Source organism: Physeter macrocephalus, chromosome 17 (genome assembly GCF_002837175.3).
Source record: "Physeter macrocephalus isolate SW-GA chromosome 17, ASM283717v5, whole genome shotgun sequence".
In the NCBI taxonomy this organism is placed as follows: domain Eukaryota; kingdom Metazoa; phylum Chordata; class Mammalia; order Artiodactyla; family Physeteridae; genus Physeter; species Physeter macrocephalus.
Genome location: NC_041230.1, coordinates 8,751,315 through 8,766,423, shown reverse-complemented (window position 1 = coordinate 8,766,423; position 15,109 = coordinate 8,751,315). Strand labels below are relative to the sequence as shown.

At 51.8% G+C, this 15,109-nt stretch overlaps 1 protein-coding gene across 8 annotated transcripts in view; it reads right to left on the bottom strand.

Annotated features, from left to right (window-relative positions):
• SIPA1L3 (signal induced proliferation associated 1 like 3) overlaps positions 1-15,109 on the bottom strand; it is a 240,839-nt gene that overhangs the window by 77,474 nt on the left and 148,256 nt on the right. For all 8 annotated transcript variants that reach the window (XM_055079281.1, XM_055079280.1, XM_024132359.3 and 5 more), the window contains 4 exons: positions 7,311-7,499; positions 5,888-6,062; positions 3,957-4,060; positions 999-1,156 (listed from right to left, as the gene is read on the bottom strand). In XM_055079281.1, coding sequence (XP_054935256.1) covers positions 999-1,156; positions 3,957-4,060; positions 5,888-6,062; positions 7,311-7,499 — 626 coding nt within the window. The remainder of the gene's footprint in view (positions 1-998; positions 1,157-3,956; positions 4,061-5,887; positions 6,063-7,310; positions 7,500-15,109) is intronic.

Below are 15,109 nucleotides of genomic sequence, written 5' to 3'. Positions count from 1 at the left end.
TAAAGAAGGAAGAGGCACTTTACGGACTGGTGTGCAAAGTTCTCAAAGGCTGCTGAGCGAAGAAATACAGGATGCAGAACAGTGTGTGGGATATGGTACCATGTGTGTTAAAAAGGTGGAAAAGGAATACTTGTAAGCATTTGCCTGTATGGCCCGAAGGTATCAGGATACGTGAGAAATAGCTAATAGTAGTTGCCTCTGTGACAGGCAATGGGGTGGTTGGGGGTCAGAGGTGAGAGGCCAGAGAGCTTTCCATTTGTCCTTTGGGGGCCGGCCACGCCCCCAGGTGAGAACGGGTGCTTGGGGAGGATGCTGAATGGGTCTGAGGCTTGTGTCGCTTCTTGATCTGAGAACTAAGAGAACCCTCAGCTCTGCCTCTGAGGGGGGCCCCTGCCTGCCCTGTCCCCATCCTTCCATATTCCGATTTTCCTGTGCCTCTCAGCCCATGCGCCCTGTGCCCAGGCACAGCTGGTGGTCTTACTCTAGGATGGGCACGTGACCCCAAGCAGGTCAATGAGTCAATGAGCCTCAATCCTGGGGCTTCTTTTCCTGGGAAAGGAAAGCTGTCTTTTTGCTGGATTTGCAGCTGGGAAGATGTTAAGCTTGGAGCTGCCAGCAAACGAAGCGACAGACAGGTAAGTGGAGCTCATCCGGCTAGGCCTGAACGTGTCACTTTATGAGAACCAACGTATATAACTGCCTTTTTGAGGTGGGTTTTCTGTCACTTGCAACCAAAAGATTCCAGGCAAATACAAATCCCTGATGGTTTGCTTATCGAAACTGGGGTGACATGCCCCTTTCTGGTTAAGAATCACTCTCTCAGAAGGTGGGGGAAGGTGTGAACAGAGCTCCGCTACTGAAGCACAAACAAGAAACGCAGGAGGCAGCCCACCTGGGCCAGCTGTCCCCCTTCTCTCTCTCTGCCGCACGCTGCCCGGATGCCGGAAACCAGCTTTTGTGGTCTCCGGCGCATGCAGGGATAGGGTGCAGGCGCGTACCTGTAGCAGACGCTATCAGTGCAGGGCTTGTGGACTCGGACAATGATGAAGACGTGCTGAAAGTGGGAGCGGATGTTCTTGGGGGTGAAAGGCAGCGCCCCGGGCTCCTGGAAGATGATCGTCACGATGTCATTTCCTATGTGCCTCTTCCTTAGTAGCTGGTAAACGGTGGGGAGAGGAAAACGTCATGGTGGGCTCAAGGCTCACGACCGGCCCGTCACCTCTCTGCCGTCTCCTTCAGTGCTCCCCCTCCTCTGCTCCAGCCACACTGGCCTCCTGCACCCCTCAAACACTCCAGAGACATTTCCTCCTCAAGGCCCCTGCCCTGACTCTTCCCGCTGCCTGGAACATTCTTCCCCCAGATCCCCACATGGCTCGCTCCAGCCCTCCCTCCTTCAGGTCTTGGCTGAAATGTCACCCTCCCACAAGGCCCTCGCTGACTGTCTTATCCATGATGTCACCCCCTCTGCTCTTCTGCCTTTATTACTTAACACTCGTTGACACTTAGTGTACAGCGGCTTCCCCTCTTCCTTTTGTTACTTGTCTGTCTTTTCCCACTACCATGTCAGCTCCATGAGAACAAGGGTTTTGTCTGCTTTGTTCGCTGCCCCCTGCTGTATCCTCAGTGCCTAGGGTGGAGCCTGGCACACAGCAGCTGCTCAAGAAACATCTCTTGGAGAAGAACATGGGTTGGCGGCTTTCGACTTGCTCAAGGCCACGCTCACAGACGATGGCAGAGTCAGACCCGAGACCGCTGGCAGGGCCCATCCCTGCTGCCGCCCCTCCCCCGGACACCTGAGTTGAGAAGCTGGGGCAGCGGCTTCAGACCAGCCCACAGGAGCCCTGTCCTTTCTCCCCTGCCTGTCACAGTCTCTGAGAAAAACTCTGTCACTGTTGTAGGCGATGATGTACTCACGGTATTTTATTTGTTTGCTGAAATTACCTTGTTCTGATTTGTACAAGTTTAGTCTTCATGTAACTGTTAGGAATCCCCGTTGGCCACATGAGGTCCGCAGATGACAGACACATGTAGCTCTACGTGAGGTGGCCCGCGGTGTGAAATCCAGTCACACAGAGGGGCACAACTCACACCGTTGAACTGTTAGCTCTTTATGTGTGTTTCACACTGGATTAAATTAAATTGCTAGATAAAGTATCCATTTACTGTGGCTGGCCCCGTACGAGGCATTTTACATCCATATCTGAAAGCTGCAACCTCGTTTCATCTTTTATTTTAAATTTTTATTTATTTATTTATTTGGGGGCTGCATTGGGTCTTCTTTGCTGCGTGCGGGCTCTAGGGTGTGCGGGCTCAGTAGTTGTGGCTCGCCGGCTCTAGAGCGCAGGCTAAGTAGTTGCGGTGCACGGGCTTAGTTGCTCCATGGCATGTGGGATCTTCCCGAACCAGGGATAGAACCCGTGTCCCCTGCATTGGCAGGCGGATTCTTAAGCACTGCGCCACCAGGGAAGTCCTCGTTTCATCTTTACAACAAGGCTGTGAGGCATTAACTCATCCTACCTCCTTTTACCGATGAGAAAAGTTAGGTTCCCTGGGGTTAAACGTCTTGCCCTAGGTCACACAGTCATGGAGGGAAACAGCCAGGATTTGAACCCACTTCTGCTTGACTCCACAACCCAAGCTTTCCCCACCATGCCTCCCAGACGTCCAGGAGTAGGTTTCTGTCTGCTTCCTGTGTGCCTCCCGTGTAGGGCCCTGACTCAAGCCCCAGCTTCATGCATGAGTGCAGGGTCCTTTCCCAATGACCCTGAGACATGGGTGCTACCATTCCGCCCATTTTACAGAGGAGGGATCTGAGGCTCAGGGAGGTGAGATTAAACAGCTAGGAAGTGGCAGAGAAAGAACTCCAACCCAGGCCTAATGACAGCAATGCTCTTACAGCTGCTATTAGGTGAACCTTCTGAAATCACCAATATTTGACCATTTTCGGCCAGTAAAATCTACAACATCACCTGTACCAATGGAAAAAAATATACACACTAAACCATAAGTCTGTGGGGTTTCTGTTCATTAGAAACTGCTCCCGGACTGAGCATGCATGGCGTGTCCAGGGGAGGAGGCTCCTGGCGGTGGGCGTCAGCTGTTGCACCCACCTAGCACCTCCTCCTCCTCCTTCTGGCAGCCGTGTCCATCCCCTTTGGGAAAGCACCTCCCTGATCTCTGTCAACGTTTCAAGCTGAGCTGACCTCACTCGCCCTCTCTAGGGGTGGGCATGTCCTTCAGGCTTGGCCAATCAGCCCATTCCATCCCTGCCCTGGGCCTGGCAAGTGACTGGTCCAATGAGATGCATTCCTGAAACGTTTCTGGGACTTCTGCAAGGCACAGAAGTGCCTCTCTTTCTCCCATGGTGACAAAGCTGGTGGGACATAAGGCAAGGGCTGCTAGGGGGCGACTCTGCACTACTTGGGAAGATCTGTGAATAAGGCCACTACTAAGAAAAGCAGAGGCGAGAAATGCAAAGAATTCCTAACATTGTTTGAGCTCCTGGATCCAGCCGTACCGAAAGCCAGCCCTCTCCCAGTACTTGAGAATTACCTAACCCAGAAAAATCCCATTTTTTTGCTTTTGCCAGTTTGATTTGTGCTTCTGTCGCTTGCAGTCGAAATAATGTTGACTGATTTACTTTTTTTTTTTTTTTCCATAGGATCCCTGATGACTCAAGAGACTCTTGAGGGGAGTTGGGGTAGCAGGATGGCCAAGGAAACAGAAGAAAACTGACAGTGAATGACACCTGACCTAGTCTCCAACCCCCAGGTGATGAGACCGTGATGCAGAGGGTCTCCAGGGCCAAAGGCCTCCACGTGCTGCACAGGATGGTGCCAGGGAAAGCCAGTGCCGGGGAGGCAGCCAGCTAACAGCTGTGGGGAGGGAGGGCGCTGTGGGTTCAGCTGTGCACCCACCGGAAGTCACTTGGGGCCCCCACCCTGGGCCCCACTGACCTGCTGCCTGTTGTTGGGGGTATAAGGGAGCAGCGTGGAGACGTGGAACATGATCTCATAGTCCTGGTACGTCGTGTAGAGGGAGTGGGTTCCCGTGGAGTCAGCTGCAACAGAAACACCAGTTAGCACCACGTCTCCAAAACCCCTGGGCTCCTGCCATATCCCACATGCCATCTGTGTTAGTTTTTAACTCGATGTTTTCACTTAACTCCACCCTTTAAAATCCAGTAAATTTAGATAAAAAGGAAACCGTACATTAAGCACCCACCAGACTGGTGAACATTTAAGAGTCTGACAGTGCCAAGGGTTGGTGGGGATGTGGAGCAACTGGAACCCTCTGTGTGGCTGGTCAGCTGTGTAAATTGGTACAGCCACTTTGGAAAACTCTTTAGTAAGATCGACTGAACCTGAAGATAGGCTTAATTGATGACCCAGCACTTCATCTCCTAGGGTCACAGCCTAGAGAAATTGTACACAGATGCCCCGGAATATGGGTACAAGTACCCTCCAAATGTTAGTCCAAGGAAAAGATAAACAGTTCATACTGTGGAAAAGTACATGGCCGTGAAAAGAAATGAGTCACAGCCACCACACGGGCAAATCCCATGAATACAATGGCCAGACACAAAGGAGCACAAATCGTACGATTCCATCCACATTATGTTGTCAAACAGGCAAAACGAATTATATTATTTAGAGATGCATATGAAGATGGCAAAACTATGACGAAAAGAAGGAAATGATAATCGTAAGAGTCAGAATACTGTTCATCTCTAATGGGAGGGCATTATGACCAGGGAGAAACACCTGATTAGGGGCTCCCTGGGGGAAACTGAGGCACAGGGAGGGAGTGACTTGCCCAAGGTCATGCACACTTCAGTGAGTGGTGGCGTCTGGACTGGAACTCAGGCTATCTGACTCCAGAGTGTTTCCTTAACAGTATTCAATGCTGCCTCTTATGAGTTTCAAAATTCTCATAGAACAGACCAAAATCCCTAATCTTTAGCCCTAAAGGTCCTGCATGGTGAGGCCCCCGCCTGCCTCCCTCACTTCCTCCTTCACATTAATTCCCTGAACAACAGCCTTTAGACCTCAGGGCTTTTGCACGTGCTGTTCTTTCTCCCTGGAACGCACTTCCTGCTCCCTCATTGCCTATTTTATTCCAACTCATCCCTCTCAGGTCACATGCCATGTTCTTGAGGCCCAGCCCCCACATGAGGTTGGGTTCCCCCTATTTGCTCGGATCACCTTGAACTGCTCCCTCCTGCCCAGGGAGGACAGCCAGGAGGTTGTTTTTGCTGGATGCGTGAGTGAACCCACAAACCGCACTGCAAGTAACTCCAGGGTGTCACACTCACCACTGGAAGCCTACTCCTTGGCCTTTTTGAGCGCTGAGGTCCACCAGCTTTATGTAACTGTAGGTGCAGGGGAAACAGCAGTAAAACAGACCGAGGAATCCCTGTTCTGTGGGCTTCCATTCTAGGGGAGAAGCTGTGACAGGTGAGGTCACTGAAGCCTTGGTTGGCCAGTGCCAGAGCCAGGTGACCTCCAGGTGGCTGTGAGGCCAGGGCAGCCCTGCCTGTTAGTTGGGGACACTGGCCAGGAGCACTGTATTCCCCGGGGTCCTTGTGCACACTGGGCACCATGCGGGTGTCTGTGGCTGTGACCCCTCAGGACGTCTCCCAGCGCACATGTGCACAGGATCTCAGAGGACGTGCCTAGGAGTGCAAGGGCTGACACACAAAGCAAGTGAGTCTTCAGACTTTACTTGAATATGAGGTACTGCTGTCCAGAGTGGCTGCACTGCCTGCACTCCCACCACCGGAGTCCTCACCTGGGTATCACCAGGCCTTTGGACCTTAGCTCACGGGCTGTGTGCGGTTGGGACTCACCCTGCTCCCCCCGCAAGGCCACCCGCCACTGCCACTTACTCTTGACGTCCAGCTGGGCGGCATACTTGGTGAAGCCCTTCAGGCAGACCTTCTCTCCGATGAGGGAGAGGAACTCCTCAAAGGCCGGCCCGGCCTCCTCGTTGTTGTACATCTCCTCCTCCGAGCTCTGGCCGGCCTTGCAGTAGAGGATGCCCACTTTGTGTTTCCGGCAGAGCTGCAGAGGCGAGAGCGGCATCAGGGAGGCAGGCCAGGCAGAATGGAGGGGGGCATGGAACAAAGGAGGCTCTCTCGGGCGCGGAGCCCGGGGAGCTGCCGGGGTCACACGGGAATTCAGTGCCACAGCCAGAGAAGAAAAAAGGCATGGGGGCACGTCCCAGTTGTCCCTCTCCCACTCTGCCATTCCAGAGAGGCACAACAAGGTGCTGGTGCCACCATTCTCGTGCTTTCTACACGAGGGCGGAGGGCGGCTGGCGACGCCATTCTCTCAAGGGAAAGACCTTGGCTGGCTTCCCACAGTAGGTGGACTGGACCTGGCTAAGGTTCTGCAAAAGGAAATTCTGGAGGACTCAGTCTAGTCAACATTGTTTTTTAGGGGGTGAGCCCTCGATAACGATGTTTTTTTAAAAATTAATTAATTAATTAATTAATTTTGGTGCACTGGGTCTTCGTTGCTGTGCACGGGCTTTCTCTAGTTGCGGCGAGCGGGGGCTACTCTTTGTTGCGGTGCGTGGGCTTCTCACTGCGGGGGCTTCTCTCGTTGCACAGCACAGGCTCTAGGCACGTGGGCTTCAGTAGTTGTGGCTCGCAGGCTCAGCAGTTGTGGCTCACGGGCTCTAGAGCACAGGCTCAGTAGTTGTGGCGCATGGATCCCACATGCTCTGCGGCATGTGGGATCCTCCCAGACCAGGGCTCGAACCCGTGTCCCCTGCGTTGGCAGGCAGATTCTTATCATTGCGCCACCAGGGAAGTCCTCCATGTTTGTTTTATGTATCCCTGATTCCTCTGTTCACTGGTGACTGGACCATCAACAGTCATGTGACCCAAGTGTGGGCCAGTCAGAGGCTCTCCTGGGACTGAGAGTCAGCTAACTGGGGCCTGCATGTGCCTATAATCCTAACAGTAATTCTGTGAGCTGTGGGAGGGCCAGAGAAGCAGAGTGAGGCAGTGTGCAGCGAGGGAGAGGGAGCGCGCACACGCTCCCGCACGCGCGCGCACACACACACGGGAACCTGGTGGCTGTCTTGTTCCTAGACTATTTCCCTCCTAAGACCCAGTCACATTCCGGCCCTTGGCACCCCTAGAATTTGATAGGAGATCCCTCCTTTTACTGGAACTAACCTGAGTAGGTTTCTGTTCTTTGGAGAAAAAAACAAGTGACCAAGACAGAAGGACGTACAGGGAGTGGGGCTGCAGGCTGCTGCCCCAGTGCCCCCCCAACCCCCCTCCCTGGCCCCTGGCTCACCCCTTGCTCGTCGAGCTTCAGCAGCTGCTCCGTCACCTTGGGAGTGTTGAGAGCCAGCCGCAGGCAGTGGATGTTGAGCTCGGGGATGACATACTCCAGGGCGTCCTTCAGGGGCAGGCCCCGCCCTGTCCCATGCTTCATAGCTGTGGGTGTGGCGTCCTCCAGGATGGAGCCACGCAGGGTGGTGAGCTGCTCGAGGGAGAGGAGGGAAGGTTAGGAGCCTCTCGGGACTTGGGAAGGGATGAGAGCACATGAGGGTGTCCTGTTCTCAAAGCGACATGTGGGATGGTTAGTCGCCTGGGCTCTCGGGCCAGAAAGCACTAGGTCTGGACCAACTTGAACTTGCTGCCTCCTGGCTGTGTGATCTTGACCAAGTGACTGCCTATCTGTAAGCCTCAGCTTCCAAGGACTGTTGGGAGAACTAAATGAGACAGTGGATGGAACATTCTTCATCTGTTCAACGAATGATGAAAAAAGAAAGACCCCTGTCTTCCTGGAGCTGACGTGCGGGTGAGGAGATGGATTATGTCAGGTAATAAGAGGTATAATGAATAAAACAAGTTCCACAATGTAGACACTCAAACAAACACTCTTACTGTCATTATCAGAATAATATTATGTGTACACTTATTACCATAAGCTCTTATGTAAAACACCTGCCTGCCCTGGACACCAGTACCATCTTGGATCTTGAATTGTGACACTGGTTTTCAACCTGGTTTCCTGATAAAATCACCACCAATGGTTCTGATTCAGCTGGTCTGTGGTGGGGCCCAGACATGTATGTATACACGCACGTATGTATGTATACACACACTTACATATTTGTATATTTGTATACGTACACACACACACTCACTCTCTCTCTCTCCCTCTCTGTCTCTTTTAATACTACTCAGGTGATTCTGATGTGCAGCCAGGGTTGAAAACCTTGAGCCAAGCCAATCATGGCCATCTCGTTCCCCTTTCGCAGATGTTGCTTTCCAAGTTTTTCCTATAGTTGGCCACATGACTAGTTCCAGGCAATGAGATGGGATGGAATTCAGCTTGGGGAGGACGTCTAGGGCAGATTTTCTTCCCTGGTAAAAGGAAAGCCCCTTTCCACCTGCCCATTTTTTCTAAGGACACTGGTATAAGGATAAGATGTTTGGAGCTGTGGAAGCCATCTTGTGATCATAAGTAAGGAGACAACAACAAAAAAAATCACAGGGAAGTCATTTCCTGCCACTGCCTACCCCCAGACTTCTCGTTAGATAATTAAAATAACCCCGTATTTGTTTTAGCTATAGTTAGTCATGTTTTCTGTTACTTTGCAGACAAAGCAATTTCTAACAGATACATCTTAATAACAAGTCACATTTATGAAGGCACAGTTCACTGCACTGTATTCCAGGAATGATAGCAGTTATCTAGGTATAGGTCTCTTCAGGGGAGATTTTACTATCTCCATTTTACAGATAAGAAAACTGAAGCTCTAAGAGGTTAGGTGCCTTAGGCAAGGTCACCACAGCTAAGTGGCTGAACCAGGATTCCAACCCAGGTCTGACGTCTCCAAAGCTCATGAATTTTCTCTTTGAAATTTTTTTAACTGTGAAATATAATTCATATACAGAAAAGTATACAACACATATAAGTACAGTTCAAGGAATTATCACAGAGTGAATACCTAGGTATCACCACCCAGACCAAGAAATACATTACTAGCCTCCGGAAACTCTTTCGTGCCCCTTCCCACCTCCCTAATGGCAACACTATCCTGACTTTTCACACCATAATTTATTTCTGCCTGCCTCTGAGCTTCATGTCGCTTGTATTCTTTTCTATCTGGCTTCTTTCTCTCAATGCTATGGATGTGAGATACGACCATGTTGCAGTAAGAGGCTGACGTTTTTACCACAATGGATTTAATCCATCCTACTGCTGATGAGCGCGGAAACTGCTTCCAGCGTTTGACAACTGTGAGCAGTGCTGTTAGGGACGTTCACGGAAGCACCTCCTAGTGCACGTGAACACATTTTCGTCTGGGTTTATACCTAGGAGAGAAATTGCTGAGTCACCAGGCATGTTAATCTTCAATTTTACTGAACGGCCAAATCGTTTTCCAAGTGGTTGTACCAATTTACACCCCGCCAGCCCTGTCTGAGAGCCCTTGCTGCTTCCCGCCCTCACTATCACTAGCTCAGGCTTCCATCTACGCTGTGCTGCTGGCTGCCAGGCTCTGCTGTGCTCTGGGTGAGGCACAGCAGCTCCAGCACCACAGCAAGAAGACTCCCTCGTCTGCAGCAGGACAGGGAAAAAAATCCTCCCCCAAGGGGATTGCTGTCAGCACCCAAAATACACTTGGGGCTACGGTTTAAAGACTAGGGAGGATCAGCGTTAACTGGAAAAACACGCTCACCCCAAGTCAACAGATGCAAGAGATGGCAAAAATGACGTGTCATGACACCGCCTCTAAGCATACAGCCTAACCCTGCCAAACAGGACCTGGCAAGAGGCATGCGTGTCAGGAATGAATGATCTCACGGCTGGGAGTTCCCAGTTCTGGCTTTGGGAATTAATAAGCAAATCTCTCTTAGTCTAAGCAGGATAGTCTTGAAATACATCACGAAAAACTGTGATATGGATGCTCTGCCCTGCCAATCTGGGTGGCCCTGGGATTGTGAATTTCGATTAATGCACCAACAGGATCAGCGCCTTTCTATCCTGCTGACACTGCCCCACAGTGCCCTCTGCTGGGGCCAAGAGACAGCGTGGACCAGAAATCCTCACTGTCTTCCACACTGGAGACAGGTGGCCTACCGTCACATTTTTGGCTCTGAAGACTTGACCAAAAGCCACTACTTGAAAAGCTCCCAGCTTTTCCTTCTCTGCTGGCGATAATAAGTAGGGCACTGGCAGGCTGCAACGTGTGGCCACCTCTGCCTTCCACCTGGTCCCGTCCACCATCATGTCCTACCTGGACTGTGACAGCAGCCTTTTCCTGGTCCCCCTGCACCTGCCCTGCCACCACCCCACTCCTGTCCATTCTTCCTGCAGCAGCTTGAGTCAGATCGTGTCTCTCCTCTGTGCAGAGCCTGCTGACAGCGTTTCATCTCTCTCCCAATAAAACCTACACTCGTAGGACTTCCCTGGTGGTCCAGTGGTAAAGAATCCGCCTTACAATGCAGGGGACGCAGGTTCGATCCCTGGTCAGGGAACTAAGACCCCACATGCCACGAGGCAACTAAGCCCACACGCCATAACTACTGAGCTTGCATGCCTCAATGAGAGAGCCCGTCTGCCGCAAACTACAGAGCCCACGCGCTCTGGAGCCTGTGCGCCACAACTACAGAGCCCACGTGCCCTAGAACCCGCACACAACTAGAGATGAGAAAAGCCCGCACGCCGCAACAAAAGATCCTGCATGCCTCAACGAACATCCCGCGTGCTGCAACTAAAACCTGACACGGCTAAAAGAAAAATTAAAAAAAAAAAAACCCTTGCCTTAAAACAGAACCAAACAAAACTACAGTCGCTGCTCAGGCTGCGAGACCCTGTGTGCTCTGACCCTTGATGACATCTGGCATCATCTCACTGAGCTGTGAAAGGGATTCAGGGCCACATCAGCAAGGAGGTTCCCATCGGCACAGGTTGTTCTCCAACAGTTACCGACTCAGACGCATCCCTGCCTTCCCCTGTGCTGCGTCCACCCTCCAAGAGCTCTTCCTGGGAGGTCACTTGGGAGTCAGTCTGCCTCGGTTCAAATCCCGGGTCTACCCCTTCTCTAGCTGTGTGACTCTGGGCAAGCTGCTGAATTTCTCTGTGCCTGTTCCCTTATCTATAAAATGGGGAATAACAGTGTCTGTCGCAAAGGGTTATAAAGATTCAATAAGATAATCCATGTACAGTGCTTTTTTACCACTGTATCTGGCATACAGTGAGCACTAAATATATGTGTTAGCCATTATCACATTACACACGTCGAATGTTTTTACACAAAGCCATATGTGTAGTTAAAAATTTAAAGAAAATTTAACCTTAATAGGAAACTACAGTTTGTTTCTCCCCCCACTTAACAGTATGCTTTGGAGATTACATCACAGAATCATTGGTGCCTGCTGAACACAAATGAGGTCCCAAATGAGGTTCACTACTACACTCGCTTTTTTTTTTTTTTTTAATTTATTTATGGCTGTGCTGGGTCTTCGTTTCCGCGCGAGGGCCTTCTCCAGTTGCGGCAAACGGGGGCCACTCTTCATAGCAGTGTGCGGGCCTCTCACCATCGTGGCATCTCTTGTTGCAGAGCACAGGCTCCAGACGTGCAGGCTCAGCAACTGTGGCTCACGGGCCCAGTTGCTCCGTGGCATGCGGGATCTTCCCAGACCAGGGCCCGAACCCGCGTCCCCTGCATCGGCAGGCAGACCCTCAACCACTGCGCCACCAGGGAAGCCCCTGCATTTTTCACATAATACAAGATTCTTCCTTTTCTACTTTGTATACACATACACTGTTTAAATTCTTAATGAGTGACTGTTACTTTTTCAATAAAGAAAGAAAGAAAAAAATCTAAACCTCTAACCCTAACAAAACTAAGGCTGTCAAAAACTCATAACTGGGGCCAAAGGGAACCCACCGAGCCTGCTGGGCCAAAGAGACCCTGGCTAGTTGGCATCCCTTGTGTTCTGCCGGCAAGGGGCTCAGGACAGGGCAGCCCTGGCCTGGAGCTTGTCCTGTCCAGGCTCAGGGTGGGTGGGGCTGATGTTTCGGCGTGTGGTCCTGAAGCCCAGCTCCAGTCTGTTCCCACCTCAGCGGGAGGCTCAGAGCTGCCAACACTCCCATCCCATCTGCTGGGAGATGTGAGCCCACTCGGTCTGCTTGGCGGCCGGGGGCGGCCATCTGGGGCAGGCCAGCCGGCTGGCTTGGAAAACAGCCTGGGCCCTTCGCTCTGGCCCCCATGCCTTGGTTAACTGGAGCCCGAGACATGTGTGTAGACAGGAGAAGGGCAGAACTCTGACCATAAGCTGAACCTTCACTCCCAGAAAGGCCCTCTGACCTTTCGGGAAACAGTGACAGCACGACAGCAGCGTCACCACAGTATCTGCCGCTCAGAGCACTCACTACCCTGCAGCCTTGTGCTATACCACCTCGTGCGTGCCCGTCCAGGAGAACCTTCCCGCCTTTCCAGGACACAAGGAACAAACAGTACGAAGTCTATTTTACAGATGAAGAAACTGAGGCATCCAGGGGTAAAGCCATCTGCCTAAGCTCACAAGGCTAGTGAGTGGCAGAGCCCAACCGAACCCCAAGCTGTCTGTTCCCAGAGCCAGAATACAAACTCAACCCCACAGGGAGTGGTGAGTGGTTAAGAGCATGGGCTGGGGACACAGGCAGTCTGGGTTCATATCCTGGCTCTGCCACTGGGGGACCCTAGTGAGTGACAGCCCTAGGCCTCAAGAGTCCTCATCTGTAGAATGGGGGGAATGGGACCCACATCATGAGACTACTGAGAGAATCTGAAGGGTCAATGCATATAAAACACTTGGAAGAGTACCTGGCAGGAATATGTGCTAAAAGTGTTAGCTATTCTTATTACTACTGTCATTACTACTTTTGGGTTATGTGACTCTCTGCCTCCATGGCAGGAAGGGCCTTAGGAAGAGGCAAGGCAAACCTTGTTGGCCACTGCCCCTACCTCCAGAGGACAGGATGACGAGGTCCTCAGGCCTTACTGCCCAACAGGCAGCTCTGCAAGGGGCTGGGGCCAGGACTGAGTACACGTGTGGCCTGCATGTGTGTGAGGGCAGAGAAAGGCCTGCTTGTGGCTGTGAACCTCATGGTGGGCCAAAAGTCACAGGGCTGACTGGAATGTGACAAGGGGACAGGAAACTGAGACCTCTCCCAATGGCTATCCTCACTGGGCTCTCCCCAAGTGCTAGGCCCAGCACTGCCTGTTTTATATGGGCAACCTCACCAAGCCCACACTATGGTCCTGTGAGAGTGGGATTCCCATGGGGGAAACACAGGCTCTGAGAGAAGAAGCCATGTGCCCTAGGTTTCACAGCTGCTGAGTGACTGTGCCAGGCCTGGTCCTGCCTCAGGACCTTTGCACTGGATGTTCCCTGTGTCTGGAACACTCTTCCAGATGTCCACATGGCTCCTCTCATCTTCTTCAGGTCTTTTACTCAAATGTTCCCTTCCGAGTGACACCTCCCTTGACCATCCTGTCTCAAAATCTTACCACCCCCGCACTTATCTCTCTTCCTTGCTTTACTTTCCACCTTGTCATCACGTACCACGTAGTATAATTTACAAGAGTATCTATGTATTGTCTGCCTCCCCAGCAAAAATGCAGTCCCATGAGCATCTCTGCTGCCTTATTTACACTGTTTCCTCAGTGCCCAGCACAGGGCTGGCCGGTGGTGGTGCCGAGTGAATCTCCGTGGAGTGGATGAACCCCAGGCCTGTGCCCCTGAGCTGAGAAGGCCCTGTGCCCAGCCTGGGGTGGATCAGAGGCTAGTCTGTGGGCGCTGGGGGTGGGAAGTGAACGGAAGCAGGAACGAGCCAGGAATGGCACCAAGCCAGTTTCCAACCTACTGAATAGGAACCACAGCAAAACATTATCCCCTGACCTAGCATCCCTACACTACAGTCTCACAACTCTCAGTACCTATGACAAAGTCTGGTATTTAAAAAAAAAAAAAAAAATCATTCTACATATTCTGTTTTCATTTACAACAACAACAACAAAACCAATAACATAAAATGCTGGCATTAAGTTGAGTTCACAACTCTTGAACGGGTCTGATATGCAGTCTGAGCCAAGTCAGTGGAATCCCAGAGGCGGCCGAGAGGTGGCTGGAGCATGGGCCGACACTTTGTCCCGTCACTCACTGAGGTCCCTTAACCTTTCTGCGCCTGTTTCATCATTTGTAAATAAGGACTACAGTGCCTTCATCATAGAACTGTCACGACGTTTAAGGGAGTGAATATACATAATTGGTGTAGAAAATGCCTGACACACAGTGTTGAATAAATCTGCAATATAACAGCAGCTGTAATATCATTGATTAGTATATGATTGCTGTTGTCATTTCACCTGGCAGCTCCCCACATGTCATAACAACACTTGGATACAGTGTGAGCTGTCACCTCACATTCTGCCCTGGTGTTCATGTGGCCAGAAAGGTGAGGAGAGGGAAGGAGGGGGTTGCTGGGGAGACTCAGGGGCCGGTGACCACCTGTGATCTTGGGGCACAAAGTTTTTGGGGCTGTCTCCCCTATGTTGCCATCTGTGTCATCTCATTCCCCCTCAGCGGGAAGGTCTTCGCGAGGGGATGCGGCTACGGCCCTCGGTGCAGCATCTGCCGGTCTGGATGAGGTCCAGGATCGGCCCGCCCCACATCCAAACTCCCTGGCACTGCCTGCCTGTTGGGCTCCCATGTCTGTGCAAAAGCCCAGGCCCAAGGGGGATGGGGTAATGCAGGGGTGAGGGAGATCCATTTTGGGGGTCTGCCCAGCTGATGATTGCTCCTTTTCTGAAAAGGTCTTCCTTTGAGGTCTTTTGGAAGTCTCTATCATTTCTACTGGCCTAGCTCCCCACCTTTTGCTGAGGAACCGCCCCCCTACCACCACCTGTGGGTGGCTCTGACAGAACTGTCAATCACAGTGCCCAGCCCGGCCCCTGGACCCAGGGTGGAGCATATGTCCTAGATCTAGACAGAGTCCTCTATCATCCCTGACAACAGTGACTGGCCTAGGCTTGTGATCCAAGCAGAGCCGATCAGAGTCCTTCCCAGAGATTCAGCAGGTAAGAAGGTGGA